Source organism: Canis aureus, chromosome 2 (assembly GCF_053574225.1).
Source record: "Canis aureus isolate CA01 chromosome 2, VMU_Caureus_v.1.0, whole genome shotgun sequence".
Classification (NCBI taxonomy): Eukaryota; Metazoa; Chordata; class Mammalia; order Carnivora; family Canidae; genus Canis; species Canis aureus.
In genome coordinates, this window is record NC_135612.1 from 70377698 (window position 1) to 70399057 (window position 21360).

Sequence of the window (21360 nt, forward strand, 5' to 3'; positions counted from 1 at the left end):
AGAGGGGGAAGCAGAGGCAGAGGGAGGCTGTGGCGAGCCTGATATAGGACTCCATCCCAGGACCCTGGGATTGCTCCCTGAGCTAAAGGCAGATGCTCAACCACTGAGTCACCCAGGTGCCCCTAGACTAAGTAGATCTTAAGGCAAGAAGGAGGCCTGGAGACATGAGAGAGATTTCATGATGATGAAACTTTCAGTTCTAAAGTTGACATGCACATCATGTAAAGTATCGAAATGTGTAAACTGAAAATGAGTATGAATTAAAAATTAGCCAAACTAAAATGAGAAATACCATTTCAGTAACTGATAGAACAAGTGGACAAAAACATCAGTAGTAGAAGGTTTGAGCGACACAATGAACAAATATGAGCTAATTAATATATGTGGAACATAAACCTCCGGGTGTAAAACACGCATTCCTTTTCAGCATTCATGGGCCATTTATAAAAACTGATCATATGATGAGCCATAAAGCAAGTCTCAACACAGTTCAAAGTGTTAAAATTAGGCTCTATTCCATGACCACAAAAGAATTAAATCAGAAGCTAATTACAAAAAAAGGAAAATTCTCACATATTTGGATATTAAGATCTAAGTATCATGTACATTAAAGAATGTGTACTTCTGAGTAATCAGAGGGACAAAAAGAAGTCATGATAGAAATTTTAAAATAGTTTGGATTAAATTATAATGAAAATACTACTTAAGACATATCCAGACTTGTGGAATACAGCTAGCTAAAGCCATGTTCTGGGTAAAATTTATAACCTCAAATGCAAATATATAAAACAGGGAAAGGCTAAAAATCAATGACCTAAGTTTCCATCTCAAGAAGTTAGAAAGGAGATTTTCATTTGAGAGTATCAGCAAGGCCAAAGTTAAGTTATATAAGAGATGAATAAAATTGATAAACTGCTTGTGAAACTGTTTACAAAGAGAGAAGGAATTAATAGCCAATATTAGAGATTAAATAGATCCTGAAACATTAGAAAGATAAGAATATATCGTGATGTGATATATTTGAAAACATAAATGAAATGTACAGTTGCCTAGAAGGAAAAAATGTAACCAATAGTTATGTAAATAAAAAAGGAGTATCTGAATAGTCCCATTCTATTAAATAAGTTGAACACACAATTAAAAACCTTCCAACAAAAGAGGTTCAAGTCTTCTTTAAGAGAGAACAATGCCAACTCTGCATAAACATTTCCCAACTCATTTTATAAGATGAGCGTATCCTTGATACCATATCCTATTAAGAACTTTATAGGAAAAAAAATACAGGCCAATATCATTAAGGAACATAGATATAAAAATCCTAAATAAAGAATTAGCAAACAGCTTCAACAATAAACATAACAATATTTCAATAATAAAACTTAAAAAAATAGTATGTCGAGACCTGGCTAAGTTATTCTAGTGATGGAAAATTGGATTAACATTTGAGAATGAATCAAGGTAATTCACCATGTTTACAGAATCTATTTTAGACAAAATCATATGATTATTTTGATATATGCAGAAAAGCCATTTGATAATGTTCAATATCTTTTTATGGGGAAAGAAAAGTAAAAACACGTCTAGCAAACTTGGAATAGAAGGAAATTTTTTTTTTTACCCAATTCTTTTTTTTTTTTGAAGATTTTATTTATTTATTCATGAGAGAGAGAGAGAGAGAGAGGCAGAGACACAGGCAGAGGGAGAAGCAGGCTCCATGCAGGGAGCCCGACGTGGGACTTGATCCTGGGACTCCAGGATCACGCCCTGGGCCAAGGGCAGGCACTAAACTGCTGAGCCACCAGGGATCCCCAGAAGGAAATTTTCTTAAACTAATGAAGGCTACCTTCCAAAACCTACAGCAGTCAACATATTCAGCACTAATATGTTTATAGGTTTTTCTCTGAGCTTGGGAGCAAGACAAGATACATGCTGTCACACTCTGAGTTAACATATTACTGGAGGTCCTAGCTAATGCAATGAGGCAAACAAAAATTTTTTAAATATAAGATATAAAGATTGGAAAAGATGAACTAAAACTGTCATCTGTCACAGATGTCATGGGTGTTTAAAACATCTAAGAGAATCTATAAATAAACTTCAGAATAAGTGAGTAGATTTGGCTACCAGAGTCTCTGGATAAAAGTCGCCGTACCTGTATACTTGCGGTGCAATTTGTATATGCAGTGTCATCTTCCTGTATAAGGTCAATACACAAAAAGTTGCATTCTTATGTAGAAAATTGTTTTCTTATGTAGAAAATGAAATTTATAAACTATACCATTTAAAATGTTATAAAAATCATTAAATACCTAAGAATAAGTCTAATGGGAAATGTACAATGTCTCATTTCCTTATTATCTATACAAAATCTATAAAATATTATATAGAGAAATTAGACACATAAATGGGAGGTATTTTGTGAACGGTAAATATTCATAAATTGGAAGACTCTACATGATAAAGATGTTCCCTCTGTATTGATCTATAGGTGCCATGGAAATCCAAGCAGGTTTTGTAAAATAGAAATTGCAGGCTGCTTCTAAAATTTATATGGAAATGCAGACTGCTGAGAATTCATGAGATAATCTTCCAGAAGAAGAAAAATGGGAACACTTAATCTGGATATCAACACTTAGAGAGTTACAGTGGTTCAGACAGTGCAGATCGGGGCAAAGATAGAAAAATAGATCAGTGGGATAGGAACAAGACTTCTGAGGTTGGCCCATACATATATGGACACTTACTTATGGCAAGGGGGTAGCTGGAGAGCTGAAGGGAAGGAGTATCTTTTCAGCAGATGATGTCAGGTCAATTGGGGCCCCCGGTGGTTAGGAACTGCAGACCCTGGCAGGCTGGTCCTCGGCTGTGATTGTTCAATGGGAACAGGCCTCAGTAGCCTTATGGGGGCTGGAGACTCCAAGATGAGCAGATGTTGGTATGCACCTGTGTTTTTGTGCTTGGAATATTTTATGTGAGATTTGTTTAAAACAGAATGTTTCTATGTGTCACATCTTTCCAGAAACATGGAATCCTGGGGTAACAAGGAAGGGAAGTAATCATCTCGGAAACCATAAAAGAACCCCTTCTTTACTTATGTATACAGTCATGAAATTTCTACAGTGATAGCTTAAGTTATTATTTCTCCAGCTTAGCTGTTTATGTAAAGCAGAGGCTTATGGTTCAATGTTCATATGGTATTTTCTGCTGCTGCTCCTCTTTGGAGAATTGTGTTAGGGATAAAGTACAGACTGCACCATCCAGGATGGCAAATGCTGCATCTTTATTGACACTCTGACATTTTAATTCCATTAAAAATGAAACTAGAATACTGCTTTACGTCATACACACAATCAATCCCAGGTGGATGGATTGTGTCTCTAAGATGAGAGATAAAACGGTAAATATTCCAAAAGATAACATACAATATATTTCCACCATATTAGGATAGGAGAAGATTTCTTAAACAGGACAGAAAAACACTAAAGTACAAGAATTCATAAATTGGACTACATAAAATTAAAGACTTTATATGAAAAAAAATCACCATTAATGAAAGGACGACCAGAGAGAGCAGGAAAATATTTTCAGTGAATGAAATTGACAAAGGGCACCATACAGAATACATTAAGAACTCTTACAAATCAAAAGTAAAAGGACAAAAAAACCTCTTACAAAAATAGCTGAGAGATGGAACAGGTATCTTCACAAAAATGGCCAAAAGATATATAAAATCACATTAGTATTCCTCAAAAAGTTAAAAATAGAACTCCCGTATGATCCAGTAATAGCACTACTGAGTACCCCAAAATACAAAATACAAAAACACTAATTCAAAGGGATACATACACCCCTATGTTTATGGCAGCATTATCTACAATAGCCAAATTATAGAAGCAGCCCAAGTGTCCCTCAATAGATGAATATATATATGGAATATTATTCAATCATCAAAAAGAATGAAATTTTGCCATTAGCAACAACATGGATATAGCTAATGAGTATAATGTTAAGCAGAATAAGTCAGAGAAAGACAAGTACCATATGATTTCACTCATATGTGCAATTTGAGAAACAAAAAAGGAAAAAAGAGAGAGACAAACTAAGAAACAGACTCTTAACTATAGAGGACGCACTGATGGTGGTTACCAGAGAGGAGAGGGGTGGGGCATAGGTGAAATAGGTGATGGGGATTAAGGAGAGCATTTGTTGTGATAAGCACCAGGTGACGTATGAAAGTGTTAAATCATTATATCGTACACAAGAAACTAATATAACACTGTATGTTACTAAGTGGGATTAAAATAAAATAAAGTAAAAAAAATATATCACTAGTAGTTAAGGAAATTCAGATTAAAACTACAACTGCTAAAAATTAAAAAGACCACAATAATGTCAAATATTGGCAAAAATGTGGAGCAAAGTGTATTTCATGCATCTCTCATAAAGGTGTAGATTGGTATGATAATTCGGGGAAATTGGCTTTCTAAAACCCAACAAATGTATCATATGGTTGCTATATCTATCTATCTATCTATCTATCTATCTATCTATCTATCTATCTATAAAATAGCTAACTATATATATAGTTTATATATATATATATATAGTTTATATATATATATATATATAAACTTGCATATGTGTGTGCCAGAAGACTTGTGTAAGAATGTTTATGGGGCACTATTAGTGTTAATCCCAAACTAGAAAGCACTGAAGTGTCCATCAATAGGAAGGAGGGTGAAGTGTGATACACTCATACATTGAAATACTACACAGCAATAAAAGTAAATTAGTTACATGCTACAACATGGTTGCATTTCACATCCATGAGAAACACAAAAGAGATGAGAGACAAAAGAAATGCATCACCTATGATTCCATACACAGAGCTTTGGTGATAGCAGGCAGGCTGGCAGTGACCTCTGACAGGGAGAAGAGGGAGGATGAAGATTCTGAGTAAGCACAGGATGGGGGGCTTCTGGGTGCTGGCAGTGTAGGTTGATTCTTGCCCTGGGTGGGGGTTGCACAGATGAGAGGCATTTGTGTGCATTTGTGATGATTCACCAGACTCCATTGTGCAATTTAAGGATGTGTGTCATATTTTAATTTTCAGAAGTCAAGACTTATATTTAGTCAAATGCTTTGGACTGGACTCAATTTTTCTGCACCCCAGTAGGAAAACGCACATACCCAGTTGTCCCTAAAGTATTTCCTTCAGCATCTCTGATTTCCCTAGAGAATATTTTCTGAGGTCCTTTCTGCTTTCAACAGCTGAAAGCTGCTGCTCAAATTGAACTCTAGGAGGAATCGGAAAGCTAAGCTAGCCCCATGTGAGGGAGTGTGCCCCTGACTGCTCCTCGAGTACCATCAGGCCATGCAGCCTGAAGAGGGAGAAGGCATTCTGGAAGCTATGGCAGGCTCAGTACATTGGAACTGTTGTTGATGTTTTAGATAAGAGCCAGAGGCACACTGCCCTCTGCTCGCTTCCCGGAGTCTCTGCCCCCATCCAGCTGGCCACTGGGGCCTGTTTCCATGGACTAGTTGTAACCAAGGACCAGCTGGCTGGGGTGTGCAAGTCCCAATCACTGGTGCCCCACCACTGGGCCTTTCTGCAGCCTAGATTAAATAAATAATAGTATGGTGACAGTGTCATGGGGACTCATTCAGTACATGTCAATTAACGCCTGTCCTGGGACTGGCACTGCACTCTCACCATCACTACCACCACCACCTTCACCACCATCACCATCATCACTACCATCACCACTACCACCACCTCTACTACCATCACCTTCACCATCATTATCACCATCATCATCATCACCACCAATACCAGTACCACCATAACCATCATCATTACCACCACCACCACCACCATCACCATCTCCTCCATCACCAACACCACCACCACCTTCACCTCCACCATCACCACATCATCTATTTCTGCTTCTCTGAAATTTACCTCCAAGCCCCACCTTATGGATGAAATGATACAGGGCATGTGAAAGCATCAGCAGTCTGTGCAGAATGCTGGGAGTGGTGTTGTGGCTACACTGTTGTTCTTGTCAGAGCACGGCAGGAGGGGCTCTGACCAGTCTTCCTTGAGGACGATGGTCCTCTCCTTGACCAGAGTGCTCCTCCCTCAGAGAAGGCAGCCCTCTCAGCCACCATGTTTCCTTCACAGGCATCTCGCTCAGCGTGCTCCCCATGTACCTGAATGAGATCTCACCCAAGGAGATCCGTGGCGCTCTGGGGCAGGTGACTGCCATCTTCATCTGCATCGGTGTGTTCACCGGGCAGCTGCTGGGCCTGCCTGAGCTGCTGGGGAAGGTAAGCGTGGCTACTGACCCACTGTGACCCTTCTCACCGTATACCATCCTCTCGGCTCCCCGGGTCCCTTCCAGGACCAAGGGTATTTGGAGGTGAGTCCTGCCTCCAAATACTCATCCTTGTGTCTCAGAATTCCTGAGCACTCAGGTCCTTCACTTATTATTGGAGGAAAGTTGTTGAGTTCCTTCGATTGTGTTTGATTTTGGGGGGTTATTTTTTTAGAACATAAAGAATACATAACAAATTCAAACCTTATGGAATGTTAAGATCCACCTACCCAATAGCTGTTGTCAACAGCCCAATTTGTATTGATCCCGGCTTTCTTCTTTGCATATACAAACCTATATAAACATCTATAGTTTTTTTTTTTTTTAAATGGAATCATGCCATGAACATTGTTCTGCAGCTTGCTGTTTTCATTTACTACAGCTCAGGCATCTTTCCAAGATGTTCTGTTCCTTTGCCTCAGTGTTTTTTTCCTAAGTAAATATGTGATTGCGTGATCTTCTTGTTTTGGAAGCAGGAGGGCCTGACTTTTGAATCCTGGTTCAACGGTTGATTTGCTGTGTAGCCTTGACAAGGAAGAAAGCCTCACCCAGGTTGGGGTGGGGAGGGCGGGATCAAAGAAGACTTCCCAAAAGAGGTGGCCTCTAAATGGAGCTCTGCAGGTGAGCAAGAGTTAGGCAGGTGACAATGGGGTTTGGAGAGAAGATATTGCAGAGAAAGGGATAATGGAAGAGAAGGCCTGAGATGAGGACTGGCCCTGCCAGGATTCAAGTACCTTGAGGGCTGAGGGAAGAACCTGTGTGGGGAGGTGCCTGTTTGCACCAGTAGGCTTCATCCCCGGGGAACTAGGGAGCCCAGTGGCCCTTGAGCAGGGGAGTGACATGGCCAGGTCCAAGATAGGAGGTGGCTCTGGGGGTGGGGATGGTGTGGACTGCAGTGGGAAGAGTAGGAAGGGAGGGGAGGACCCAGCAGAGACTGGAGAGAGGGACAGAGGTGGTGGCCCTGGGGAGAGGGGGCAGGGATGGAGTCCACAGACTTGCTGCCACCAGGATGGGGGAAGAACAGCATGGCCTTCCCACGTACACTGGAGGATCCAGAGGGAGGGAGGAGTTGGAGCATTGGTGATGGTGGGATGCCCACTGCCCACCACGGCCTGGTGCTTGAACAGTGTACACCTGGCAAACCCTGTGAGCAGCACCCCTGTGGGGGGAGGCTGGCGGTAGGAGCAGACATGACTGCGCACAGTGCTTATTTTTTATGCCATCCAAATCCTCACAGCTACTCTGTGAGCAGCTCCCCTCCGCAGCTGTGGAAGTGGGAGCCGAGGGAGGTGAGGTATAGAACTGACTCATAAAAACATGGAGCTGAAACCAGGACCCGTAGGGGGCATGTCTTACACAGCTAAGAAGAGGGCACGCTGTGTTCTCGGGGAGTGTGAGCAGGATTCTGACACTGATTCTGATGTGCGGCTTCTTTCCCCACATCAGGCAATGCTCTGATACTGGCTGGGTGTCCTCTAATTCAGCTCAATTCTGACATCATCTACCTGGACACAGTGTCAGACACCACGGGATAAGGGCTCAGTCCCACAAGACTGTCCCCACTTCAGATGCCAATTGCAAGTCCAGGTTGTCACCTGCGCTGCTGACTGGCTATAAATCAGTGGTTCCTACCACCTCCTCCTTGGGTCCGGTTATCTGGTTAGAACAGCTCATAGGACACAGGGGGCCAGTTGACTGACGAGAATGCTGGTTTATTATAAAAAGATAGAACTCAGAAGTGCCAGGTGAGAGAGACACACGGGGCAAGAGATGTGGAGGGCGTAGCTTCCCTGCCTTCTCCAGGGCGGCACTCTCCCAGAATCTCCATGGGTGCACCAATCTGGAAGCTCTCCGAACCCCATCCTTTGGGGGTTTTATGGAAGCTTCATTACAAAGGCAGGCAGGGTTGTTTATTGTTTAGACCATTGGCCATTGGTGTCAGAACTCAGTCTGCAGCCCCCTCCCTGGAGGTTTTGGGTCACTTGGTCAGCTCCACTGGCACCTAGCTCCCTTTTTTTTTTTTTTTTTTGTTAAAGATTTTATTTATTTATTCATGAGAGACACACACACACAGAGAGAGAGAGGGAGGCAGAGACACAGGCAGAGGGAGAAGCAGGCTCCATGCAGGGAGCCCGATGCGGGACTCGATCCCGGGACTCCAGGATCATGCCCTGGGCCAAAGGCAGGCGCTAAACCTCTGAGCCACCCAGGGATCCCCACCTAGCTCCCTTTATAGGTGCTTTCCAGAAGACACTTCATTAACCTATTATTTTTCTTTTTTTTTCTTTTTATTTATTTATGATAGTCATCACAGAGAGAGAGAGAGAGGCAGAGACATAGGCAGAGGGAGAAGCAGGCTCCATGCACCAGGAGCCCGACGCGGGATTCGATCCTGGGTCTCCAGGACCGCGCCCTGGGCCAAAGGCAGGCGCTAAACCGCTGCGCCACCCAGGGATCCCCGACACTTCATTAACCTAAACTCAGGTGTGGCTTAAAAGGGTTTGGTGAATATCAAGACACTTTTATTACTCTTATCACTTAGGAAATTCCAAGGGTTTTAGGAGCTGGGTACCAGAAATCGGAGGAAGACCAAATATATGCTTCCCTTTATAAATCACAGTAAGATAGAAAGAGCTTAGGTAGGGAGAGGACAGGGCCCTTTAGTGCCTGAGCCTAGCAACCCTAGAGCCAGCTCCTTCCTCATTCAGGGAAGGTTTTATAAGCTGAGGAGTCAAGCATGGCAAGATAGTGGGAGCTGAATGACATTTATCATTTAAAAATAATTTTGAATGTTTGCTAACACTTTTTATTTTCTATGACTTTTTATACTTCACCTGATCCGGGTCACTCCAGAAGCATCTGCTTCTGCTCTTTCATTATCAACCCTCTTGGGTTTATGGCCATAGTTTTGTTTTTCCTCTTGCAAAAACAAAAACAATTCACACTTTACATTTGTGGTTGTCACATGCATGATGATTTCTATAATTAACGCAAGCACATCAAAATAGTCTCCTTACCAAAGTGAGATCCCACATTAAAGACTCTTTTGCTTTTTGTTTTTAAAATATTTTGAGATTCTAAAAGTCAACATTATGTGTGTGTGACAAAAATAAAGGCAATGTAACAATGACAGCCTGTGTCCCCTAAACATAAAAATGCATTTTAAAGCCAACGAATACGACTGTTGTCCTCCCAGAATAAAAAAGGAAATAAGTATCTGCCTCCATAGAGGCTAAGCTTTCCCCTTTCAAGATTAGTTCCAACTCCTCATCACACTCTCCTCTTGTAAATCAGTGTCAGGTCCTTTCTGCCCCTGGGCTCCTGTCTTAGCTCAGGCTGCTGTAACAGATGCCATAGGCTGGGCAGCTTACAAACAAGGCAGTTTGTCCCTCTCACGGTTCTGGAGGTGGGAAGTCTGAGATCAGGGGGCCAGATCTGGAGAGGGCTCACTTCCTGCCTTGTGGGTGGCCACCTTCTTTCTGTGTCCTCAAATGGGGAGAGAAACCTTTTTCAGGTCTTTTCGGATAAAGGCTCTGCCCTTATTACTTACTCACCTCGCAGACGCTACATGTCCTAGAGTCCCCGGCTTGGGGTTAGGTTTCAACATGTGAATTTTGGGAGGGACACAGACATTCCTCTGTCTTGCCTCTTCATTCCCTTACTCCTTTACTCATTCAATATACTCTTCAATACTGAGATGGATGCTGTAGCTGTAGCTTTGAGCAAGTACATGAACTGGGCGTATTCCTATTCTGACATTTAGAATGCTCCTGCTCTGCGGAGACCTTGTGACCCTAGGCAGGTCACCCGCGTCCATGAACCAGAGTCCTCCTTGGTAGCAGGCATGCTTGCAAGTCCCAAGTCCCCAAGCTCTACTCCAGCATGACTCTCTGGGGAATGTGTTTGGCAAACAGTGACACTATTCAGCATGTCCCCGGAACAGACACCTTGCACAGATGCCTGTCCCATGCTATTATTTCTTTTTGCTTCTGCATCTTTTCCCTCTGGTAGATCTTGTCTTTCTGATGTGTATGTAAACAAAATCCAGAGGTTGCAAGTTTATTCCCTCATTCAGCAAGTATTTAGAAAGCTGCTCTGTGTCAGGCTGATTGCTGGTGGCCGTTCACAGAGATCAGACTAGTCCCTCCCCTTGGGGAGTTCATAGGAAACACAAGTAACCAAAGATCACCAGCATGATGGGGGAAAGGTAGGGCACTCTCCTAGAACAAGGTGCCAGGAATGGTTAGTTTTTCTGTAGAAGTGACATTTAAACTCATGCTTTGAGGATTAGTAGGATTTACCCAGGCCAGGCTGATGGAGATAGAGAGGGGAACAGAGGCAGGAGAGTGTTCCAGGCCAACGGGACAGTTTAAGTGAAGGCTCTGTCCAGAGGCAGAAACCCCAGGGGGGACTGGGAGGCACTGAAAGGGAGAGTAGGGAGGCACTGGAAAGGTAAGCAGAGGCCATATCCCGAGGGGCAGGAAGCCCACACACTGTGAGTACAATGAAGGTGGGCCTGTGGCGGCCAGGGGGACATGCCCTGTCCAGTGAGAGCAGCTCCTATTGTTTGCATGGCAGATACTGGGCTACAGCTGATAGATTTTTCTGATTTTCAATAGATGTTAGAATCAAGTATTTATGTCATTTTTTTTATTTTTAAATATTGGAAACCAGTTGATCTTAAAAACAAAACAAAACAAAACAAAACAAAACAACCTCCCACTTATGGGCTGGATCCTGCCTGTGGGTGATTTTTCATATACTTTGATGGGGAGCATGAATACCTGTGGAGGCTTATCTTTATTCAAGAGCCCTGAGCAATCTTCCACGGGTAGAAGTAAGGCAACAATAAGATAAGATGTGCATTTGAGAAAAAGATGCCTGGTGGCTCCATCAGTTAAGTGTCCACCGCTTGATCTCAGCTCAGGTCTTTTTTTTTTTTTTTTTTTTAAGATTTATGTATCTATTTATTCAGAGAGAGAGAGGCAGAGACACGCAGAGGGAGAAGCAGGCTCCATGCAGGGAGCCTGACGTGGGACTCGATCCTGGGTCTCCAGGATCACATCCCGGGCTGCAGGCAGCGCTAAACCGCTGCGCCACAGGGGCTGCCCTCAGCTCAGGTCTTAATCTCATGGTCATGAGTTCAAGTCCCACATTGGGCTCCACACTGGACGTGGATCCTACTTAAAAAAAAAAAACAAAAGGCTCGGGCTGCCATGTGGAGGAAATGTTGGATCCCAGTCAAACCCAAGAGACTGCACTGGTCCAGTGAAGAGACAGCTTGGATTAGAGTAGTGGCCATGGGCATGAGGGCAAGTGGACGAGGTCCTCTTGGTGAGTGGTGGGGTACAATGTCCAGGGGAGGAGAAGTCAGGATAACTCCTGGTGTCTGGCACGTTCCCAGGGAGAAGGGAATACCAGATGCTGAGCTAGGAAGCCCTAGAGGAGAAGCAGCTTTACAGGAGATGGGATGACCAGGTCACTGAAATGAAGTGCCCAAGTCACAGAACAACTTGAAGGCAGAGCTGATTTGAGAACACAGGGATGTGGATTCCCAGGCAGAGGTACTCCCTGCAGCACCAAGCCTGGTGCTGAGCAAAGGCACGGCACCGGCCTCTGGCCTGAGCCAGCTGAGGTGCGCCATGCTCCCTAGAGGCTGTCTTTTCCCATCAGGTTGGACTTTTCCAGATTCTTGGACCTGGCTAGAGGATATATAACACAGCAAATGTCTTCTTTTCAAATCCATGCTCCAGGAAGATGGATATTGGGCTTCTGGCACGGGGAGGAAGGTCAAATGGAAACTTTCATTCATCTTTGTGGGCATTTGTGATGTTTTGGCTATGTGAGACCCAGTTATTTCTGAGTGTCAGAATTTCATTTTCTGTATTTTCATTGTACTTCTCCTTTACCTTCAAAGACAAAGACAACTGAGCTTGTGGAGAGAAAAAAAAAAAAAAAAAGCAAAGAGAGCATAACTGACTTTCCGTGCATGCAATTGCTTTGAAATGCAGAGGCTGGAGGAAGCAGTGGGAAGACTTTCAGAACAGGCCGCCAGAAGGCAAGACAGAGAAGTAAATGTAGGAATTAACACTTGTGCCGCAAATTTAATCAAAGACACATCGTAAAACATGTGGGAGTTGAACAAATATGTGACATTTTATGCTTCTAAAGGATATTTTAAAAACATATTAATTAGCTACTTCTCCTGCAGTGAGAAAGAAGAAAGGAACTTGGGTGAACGTTGTAGGCAGAGGTGCGAGAAGACAGGGGAACAGCGTGGGCCTGTCCATGCGTGGGTCGTTTGCCTTGAGTGGGGAGGCCAAGGGTGGGCATCCGTTCCCGGTGAGCTAGCAGGCTAGGCCAGACCCAATGGGGACCCCGAGTCCACCATTGTTCTCATGGGGACACTCCACAGACAACTTACATCCATTTTGTTCTTCTGTAGAAATATTTTGCACTCAGCTCAGAACACTTGAAAAACATAAAGAAGGAAGTAAAACCACTTGAAATTCTGGCACATGAGAGGAAGCAGGTCCTTTGAGTATTTTGGTCTATTTCTGTTTCCATATATCTGTTATGCAATAGCGATCAATACTATGCCTAGCTTTGTGTTTTTGCTTTAAAAAAAATCACCACTGGGGTTCCAGGGTGGCTCAGTTGATTAAGTGGTTAGGCATCTGCCTTCAGCTCAGGTCCTGATCCCAGGGTCCTGGGATTACACCCCACATCAGGCTCCCTGCTCAGCGGGGTGTCTGCTTCCCCTTCTCTCTCTGCCCTTCCCTCCCACCTCATGTGCTCGCTCTCTCAAATAAATAAAGAAAATATTTTTAAAATAAATTAATTAAAAATCACCACTATGTCAAAATCATTTCTGCATATCACTAAAGATTCTTTATAAGCACATTTGTAAAGTAAATAAATGTTCAGCATTAACATAATATTCCATCACAAAGGTACACTGCCAACATTGTACATTACTGAATGCCTTAGCCTTTGAGCTTTCACTGTGACTATTATCAAAACAAATACCTTTCAGAAATCTTTTTCTTTAAAGTTTTAATTTAAACTTCAGTTAGTTAACGCAGTGTAATATTAGTCACAGGCGTACAATATGGTGATTCAACACTTCCATACAACACCCGGTGCTCATCATGACAGGTGCACTTCCTACCCCCACCACCTGTTTCTTCCATCCCCCCACCCCTTCACGAATCTCTTAACTCTTTTCTATTAACTTACTTGATTTTTATGATTATGATGCACCTCTACCCATTATATACAATATGGAAGAATGTGGAAAATAAGAACATTAAAACTTCTATATTTTACCATTTCTGGATAAACATTCTAACAGTTTTAAATTTTTCTTGCCATTATTTTTAATCATAATCTTGCACACACACATACATTTAATTCACTCCATGTATAATTTTTAATATGCTGATTATTTTGCCACAGGTTGTGAAAAAAGGCATTGAAGTTAATTGACATGATAATTTTAATAACTGTACAATATATTATGAGTTACTATAGTCTGTTTCATTGTTCTTTTTTTTTTGGGACATTTGGATTATTTCCAGTGTTTATTAGTGAAACACTGCAATTTGAAAACTTGAGACAAACAATCCTCTACATAAATCATTATTCAACTCTTTAATTCTTCATGTGGTTTAGTGCCCCAGAAATGGAAACAATAGTCAAAGAATATAAATTTATTTAAGACTTTTTATACATATTATCAAATTTTTCTCCTGAGAGACTGACTTTCCCACCAGCAGTGTTCAAGAGCAAACATGTCACTTTGTCATCCATAAGCATTTAAATAACTCTGGTATCTTATAGGAAAAATAATATAGTATGGCATTATATTATTTTGGTGCTATAAGAAATTACCACAACAGATGGGCACCTGGGTGGCTCAGTTGGTTGAGCATCGGACTCTATTTCAGCTCAAGTCATGGTCTCAGGGTCATGAGATCAAGCCCCACATCAGGCTCCATGCTCAGCACAGAATCTTTCCCTCTACCTCTGTCCTTCCCCACACTTGTGCTTGCTCTTTCTCTCTCACTCTCTCTCACATCTCTCTCTCTCAAAGAAAAACTATGGAAAAGCTACTGACTGTATGTGGTAATCTGGAACTGTCTTTTGCCTTCTCATCGTTTCTTTTGTTTGCTTACCTAGACAATTCACACGAGTGATTATTGATAGCATTTGCAGAGACTGATGATTTGTCTCCTCCTTTCTAATAGTTATGCCTCTTACCTCTTTACTGACGTTCATGTCCTCTTGCATTGGCCAGGATGTTTCAGTGTTGACTGTAGGGAGCATCTTTGTTCTTCCTGATTTATTGGGAAACCTATTATGTTTCACTATTGGGTATGTTAATTTTTATTAATTTAAAGTTGATATTATTTACACTGGTGAGGAATTATCTATCCCATCTTGGTTTTAATAGACTATCTGCAATGTGTAAAATATCTTCTGATTTTTATTAAGCTAATGATGTTTTTTGTTACCTGACAATTACTGGATTTGTTAGAATATTAGAATGTCTTATATTAAACCATCCTTACATTCCTAGGATACATCTTCCTTGATCTTTGTGGAATATTTTTATATGTTGTTAAATTTGATTTATTCATATCTTATTTAGTGTTTATATACTTAGGTCCATAGATGAAATTTGTCCAGAGTTTTTAGAGTTTAACCCACATTTTTATCTTCTTTTATCTTTTACTCTTTCTAGAGCAGTTTCTGTAACATTAGTTGGTAATTAAAGCATCAGAAGAACTCACTAGTAAAACAGTCTAAACCTAGTCTTTTCAGGAGGAAATTCTTTGAAGAAACTTTATCAGCTTCTTTTTTAATAACCTAATCTATTTTCTCTTGGGTCAGTTTTGTTAATTTCTGTCTTTTTCAATAAAGTTATGTATTTTATTGACACAAATATGCATGCAGACATACATATATTATATGAGTTTTAAAGTTCCATATTGATATGTGTTCTCACTCAATTTAGTTTTACTTACTGGATTTTCTCTCTCTCTTTGCTCTCTTTCTCTTTTCAAAAACAAGATTTTCAAGTTGTTGCCTCTGTTATTTCATAGGCTAAACTCTGTTATTCATTTTATTGCTTTTGGGTTTTATTAATTTCTGTTTTGTCATTATTATTCATAACATTTTTACTTTGAACAGAGATTTGCCAACATTCCTGAGATTGTAATATGCCACTTTCTCAATATGATTCTTTTCTAAATAATTCGTTGTTTTGATTTCATATTCAGAGCAATTATTTCAAATAATGTTCTCAATCCTCAAGTAGATATGACTTTGTTATTGTCTCTCATTGCTAGTTTTGTTTTGTTGTAGAAAGAGAAAGTAATCCATTGTGTCTCCCATTCTGTGGCTGGTTTGTGATCAACCTGGGTAGGTATTCCATGTTTGCTTAAGGACAGTAGTTCTTTCTTATACCATTGCACCATATAGACCTGGCATTACAAAATGATCATTATTTCATCACAGTAATTATTGTTGATCTACAAAAACAAAACATCTCATGCCAGAAAAATTCCCCATGATATTAAAAAGGGGTGAGAAAATGGGATTCTATAGCAGAAGAATAAAGTCCAAAGGGAAGGTCATGGAACAGCTCCAGCTGCAGCATAGTATGGTGTGGGATGGTACAGTGTGGGGTGGTATGGTATAGTGTGGGGCAGTGTGATACAGCATGGGGCAGCGTGGGGCAGTGCGGGGGTGTGGGGCAGTGTGGGGTGGTGTGGGGCTGTGTGGGGCAGTGTGGGGCAGTGGGGTACTGTGTGGGGCAGTGTGGCATAGTGAGGGGCAGTGTGGGGTACAGTGTGGTTCAGTGAGGTATGGTGAACTGCAGTGTAGTGTGGTGCAGTGGAGAGTGGTAAAGTGAGGTGTGGTGTGGTGCAGTGTGGGGCAGGGCAGTGGGCATGTGGGTTCCGGTACCAGACCAGTCCCTGCATCACTACCTGTGCACTGTGGGATTTTGAGTAGGTTACAGAGCCTCTCTTGGCCTGTTTCCTCACCTCTTCAATGTGATTATAATGGCACCTGTTTCTTGGGGCTTTTGTAAGTCTTGAAGGAAATGCATGTCAAGCACTTGGAACAGTGCTTACAGCTGGTGCTAAATTGATGTCAGCCAATATCTCATTTAATTCGTGTAGCAATATTATTACTTTCTATTCTACAGATTAAAAACTCAATCTCAGATGGGTTTAATAATTACCTAGCTGGCTGCAGCAGGAAGGCAGTCCTAAGCTTCCTGGCTTTGAAGCCTGTGACCTCTTTGCAGTAGAACCAAAGTCCTGACTTGTTTTAGGGGAACTCAGGAGGGTGTCCCCAAAGCTTAGAGTTCTGGGATAGGAATCCAGGCAGGGCTGTCTTCTCCAGTCTCATAATTTTCTCAAGTGGGCCCAACCCCTAAATGCATGAAAGTGCTTACTTTCTGTGAGCTTTTGATCCATAACGCTCTGGACTTCAAGCCCTGGAAGAAAAGAGAGCTTGATTTTTATAAGAATATAAGAAGAAACGTATTCATCTAAGTTAAAGTGATTTCAAGCCCCACACAACCCAACATTCTCTCCAGATAAGAATCGTCTTTATTGTTCAGTGACTTCGAAATCACACTTTTCCTCTTTGAAATGAAGAATCTCATTTTGGGCATGACCCAGATGCTTTCTATAGCTGGAGAAAACTCTCCGCTGGGTTGGGAACAGCCACAGAATGAATTTCCTTTGAAGGGAAACAGGAAACAAGAAAATTGGAGACTGTCACCCCTGCATTCTTCTCTCCCTTCAGAGCTCTGCACAGGTCGAGGCCCGTGCGCCTTCAAATGGCCGTCAGAGATCTGAATCTTCTCTTTTGGATAATTCAGCCTTTTCAGATGGAGCAGTTCGAGTCTTGTGAGCTTCCGGAGTCAGCTGTAATTCATAGTCTGCCTCTTTAACAATAGGAAAAGGAATTCTGTTCTGTGTGGGAAGCAGTAGAGCTAATGTCTGAAAATTGCCAGGGTTAGGGTTTAGTTGGTGACAGCCCACAGCTGTGGCCAATGTGCTGTTGTTCTGGGCCCCTCAAAGTGCGGCTCCTGCCCAGACCAGTTCCTTCTTAATCTGAAACTCTGGGGGCAGCTCAGCAATGTGTGCTTTAACGAGCCTTCCAGGTGCTTCTGATGCCCAGGCAAGTGATTCAGAGTGGGCACCCTGAGTCCAACAGCCAGGTTGGGATCTCAGCTCTACTACTCACTAGCTCTGCGACTTTGGACAGGTTACTCACCCTCTCTGTGCTTCGTTATCTTTGTTAGTATACGAAAATAAAGGCACACAACTCACAGAGTTGTTGTGAGAATTTATGTTCTTGGAACAATGCCTGGCTCGGAGAAGTCAGTTCCTTCATGTTAGTATTAGCTGTGTTTAGCTTCCCTGTGTGCAGGGTGTGTGCTGGACACTTGACATGCACGAGCTCTTTCCTGTGAGCCTTCAGAGTTGGTTGTTCTCACATCAGTCTTCCCGAAACAATCCCTTCTCAGATACTCTCTTTGTCCTGTTTTGGAGTCAAGTGGTCCTTCACCTGCTCGTCTTTCTCAGGAACTGAGGTCAAAGATCTCATCTTTGAATCATCCTGGGTCTGACTGTGGTGTCAGTGACGCTGAGATGCTCCCTAAATGTGGAAGGAATGCAAAACCTTCCTTGACCTTGGAATGATGAATACCCTAATTCATGAATTTTCTTTTTTTTCCCCTAAAGATACATTTTTCTTGGGGTGGGGGAGGGGCAGAGGGAGAGAATCTCAAACAGACTCCCTGCTGCGTGCATAGCCCGACAGACATGCGGCTCTATCTACTGATCCTGAGATCATGACCTGAGCCAAAACCAAGGGCTTAACTGACTGAGCCACCCAGACACCCCCCAACTCATGAATTTTCCAATGCTTCTTCACTTCCAAGAATGCAAACAGACCCTCTGCTCACCTGCTGTGAAGTGTGTGGGCAGCACTCAGGCCACTGAATACTGAGAGTGCTGTGACTTTGGGCAAATGACCTCTCCTGACCCCAAGCTCCTCATCACTGAGAAGACAGGCTTGCAGTGAAGTCACCCTGAGGCTCCTGTCTCCTTGAGCTTCTGGTTTGACGATTCATGTGGTGTGGTGATGCATGTCTCTGGCCTGGGGCCACTGGAGCCCCTCAGTCAGCCCAGCTGGTATCTCAGTCTACAAGCAAGGAAGGTTGGAGGGATATAGAGATAAATTTAATAGTTCTTGAAGCCATGTCATCTGGAATCTTAAAGAAGTCTTTGAAGCTTGCCTGAACTTTGTTGTCCTGTCTTCAAGACAGCTTCAGGGGAGAACAACTAGTTGGGCTGCCATCTGAGTGGTGGCTTGGAGTGGGTGTTAGAAGGTACAGAATTCCTAGCCCATGTAGGGAATAATGAGAGGTTCTGGAGATGGCTTGGCCATGAGGCTCCTGCCCCATGATTCCCGTGGCCCTGCCAGCCAGGCTGGAATTGCCTTGGAGTGAAGCCTTGAAGGCAGAAGGATTCAGCAAAGATCAGGCCGAGAGCGGGGTCAGTGTCATCAGACCTGGGCCCAGAGCTCCAAGAGTTGACATCTGCTGTGGTCCCCTCTGTTCTAAGCTCGGTTAGATGTGGAATCTGTGCAATGGAATCCATGCAATGACCCATGATTTAAGCACCATCAATATCATCCCCATCTCACAGGTAAGAGCACGGGGACGTAGAGAGATTCAGGGTCACCCAGGTAAGCAGGCAACAGAGCTGGGTTTGGACACAGGTGCTAGGATCCTCACTATTGTCCATTTCAACCTAGGCCTTTCTCAAGCAGATGTCAGTTCAGTGGAAGCACTTACATCAAAATGCTCCCAGTCCCTGGTCAGCTCTTACTGTCTGGTGGGCCTGGCTGTAGCATGTTCCTATCAACAGATGCTTCTGCACAGCAAGGGTGCACACTATCTCCCGCTCCAGGTGTTCAGCCATTTTACCCTCGTCCCATTCCATGGGGATGCTGGGAAGATAAGAAGATGGATCAGAAACTCTGTGATCCACACATTCCTGTGCACATGTGCAAAGGACCCTACCATCTACAGCCTCCAGGGCTTTTTGTGTAGCAGGTCATCCTCACTTGGGGGGCTGTGGGGTCAACAGACCCAAGTCTCAGAGACATGCAGCACCTGACTCTGAGCTACATAGCTGCCAAGGAGGACTGTGCCCCCAGCCCCTGGCCGACAGGCCCAGCTTTGTCCACTGCACTGTGTAGTGGCTACTTGCTCTTGGAAACAGGTTCTGAGCTCTACCATTCCCAGTGGCTGAGCTGGGTGCCGACAAGTGCTCCCATGCTCTCCCCACCACCACCCAGGGTGGAAGCATGGCACAGGTGAGAGGATTGAGGCCCAGAGAGGCTGAGCAACCTGCCAAGGATGACCCATCACTCACACAGCAGAGGGAAGATGAGAGGGTAGACTGGGGCACCAAAATATACGAAGCGCTTACCTTGTGTGAAGCAGTGGCTTTATCCATAACCCTGCCTGAACCTGGGAAGTACCTTGTCATCCCCACTTGACAGGCTAGAACATGGAGACTCAGAGAGGAACCTTGCCCAGAGCTATCTCACTGGTGGTCTTGGACACAATCTGAAGCTGGGTAGGGGCAGGCATTACCAATTTGTTGTAGTGTGTGAGACCCCTTAATGTCATGTTCAGTCCTTCATCTATCTGTGAAGATAAGAGGACCCAACTCACCTCTCCTCTTGTGAGCAGTCCATGCGCCTTCCACCTAGAAGACTCACAGCAGGTGCTGCTGAATGAATGGGTGAAAGCTTCCCTCCTATTTCTGAGAAGGGCTTCCCAGGTCAGGAACTGTGTAGAGCTCTTCACCAGCATTGTCTAGTGTGATTCCCCACAACACAGAACAAGCCTACTGGATACGATTGCTGTGATTATACCCATGTTGCAGGTGAGCAAAGTGGGTCCCAGTAGAGTTTGGAGAACTTGCCCAAGGCCACACACTAGTAGAAGTTCCAGCCAGGTAGTCTGGCCCAAACCCTTGCTCCTATCACCCTTCTGTAAGCAGGACTCTTACCCCAGGGCTTCCTCCTTCTGGGGAGCTGCTACCCAAGATGCAGGGTGCAAAATTTGGGGTGCTCAGAAGCACTGCATCGAGATCTGGTTCATCATTCAGCACCCTCTAGTGTTCACAGCCCTCAGGAGCCCACACCTTGATTTAAATCACTTGGACAAATTCACGATGTATTCATTTGTTTGACAAACATCTATTGAGCTCCTACTGTATGCCTGGCACTATCCAGCAGTGGACCAAACAGACAAGGATCTCTGCCCTCATGAACCTTTAGTGGAGGACACAGATCAGAGACAAATGAATATATGAAGTGAAGCAGAACAAAAGTAAAAAAAGAGGGGAGGGTAGAGATGGGGGCTGCTCTAGACAGGGTGGCTGGTGGAGGGAGCCTCTGGGGCTGAGAGGAGTAGGAAGGGGGAGGGGGGCACGATGGCTGAGGCACATACCCAGAAAGCCCTTCCCGGGGATGTCAGGGTCCTTCCCCAGAGATGCCTCTACTGGAACTCTGTCCTAACTCAGCTTTTCCTACCTCCCTGCTGCTCCTGACCATCTCCCACCAAGTCTTCCTCTCATTCAGCCCCTTTCTCCCTTTTTCCCCTTTCTCCAATGATGCCTCCAGATTCAGGTTATTCTTGCTCCTTCTTCAGATCGCTGCAGATGACTTGACCCTATAATCTCTACCTCCTGTATCCATATGATTCCAATCAACTCATTTTGCTCAGATCACCCGGTATTTACCGAGTGTCCGCAATGCACCAGACCCGCCCCCCTGCCAAGAGATGAGGCAGGCGAAGTTCCCACCTGCAAGGGGCTCACTGCCAGAGGGACAGTGCCTGGGCAGGAATCCCAAGGGTAGGAAGACTGGGGGAGCA

The 21360-nt window shown here is 43.6% G+C and overlaps 1 protein-coding gene across 2 annotated transcripts in view; it reads left to right on the plus strand.

The window, feature by feature from the left end:
• SLC2A9 (solute carrier family 2 member 9) overlaps window positions 1-21360 on the plus strand; it is a 205612-nt gene that overhangs the window by 66198 nt on the left and 118054 nt on the right. For both annotated transcript variants that reach the window (XM_077878366.1, XM_077878360.1), the window contains one exon: window positions 6185-6330. In XM_077878366.1, the coding sequence (XP_077734492.1) occupies window positions 6185-6330 (146 nt within the window). The remainder of the gene's footprint in view (window positions 1-6184; window positions 6331-21360) is intronic.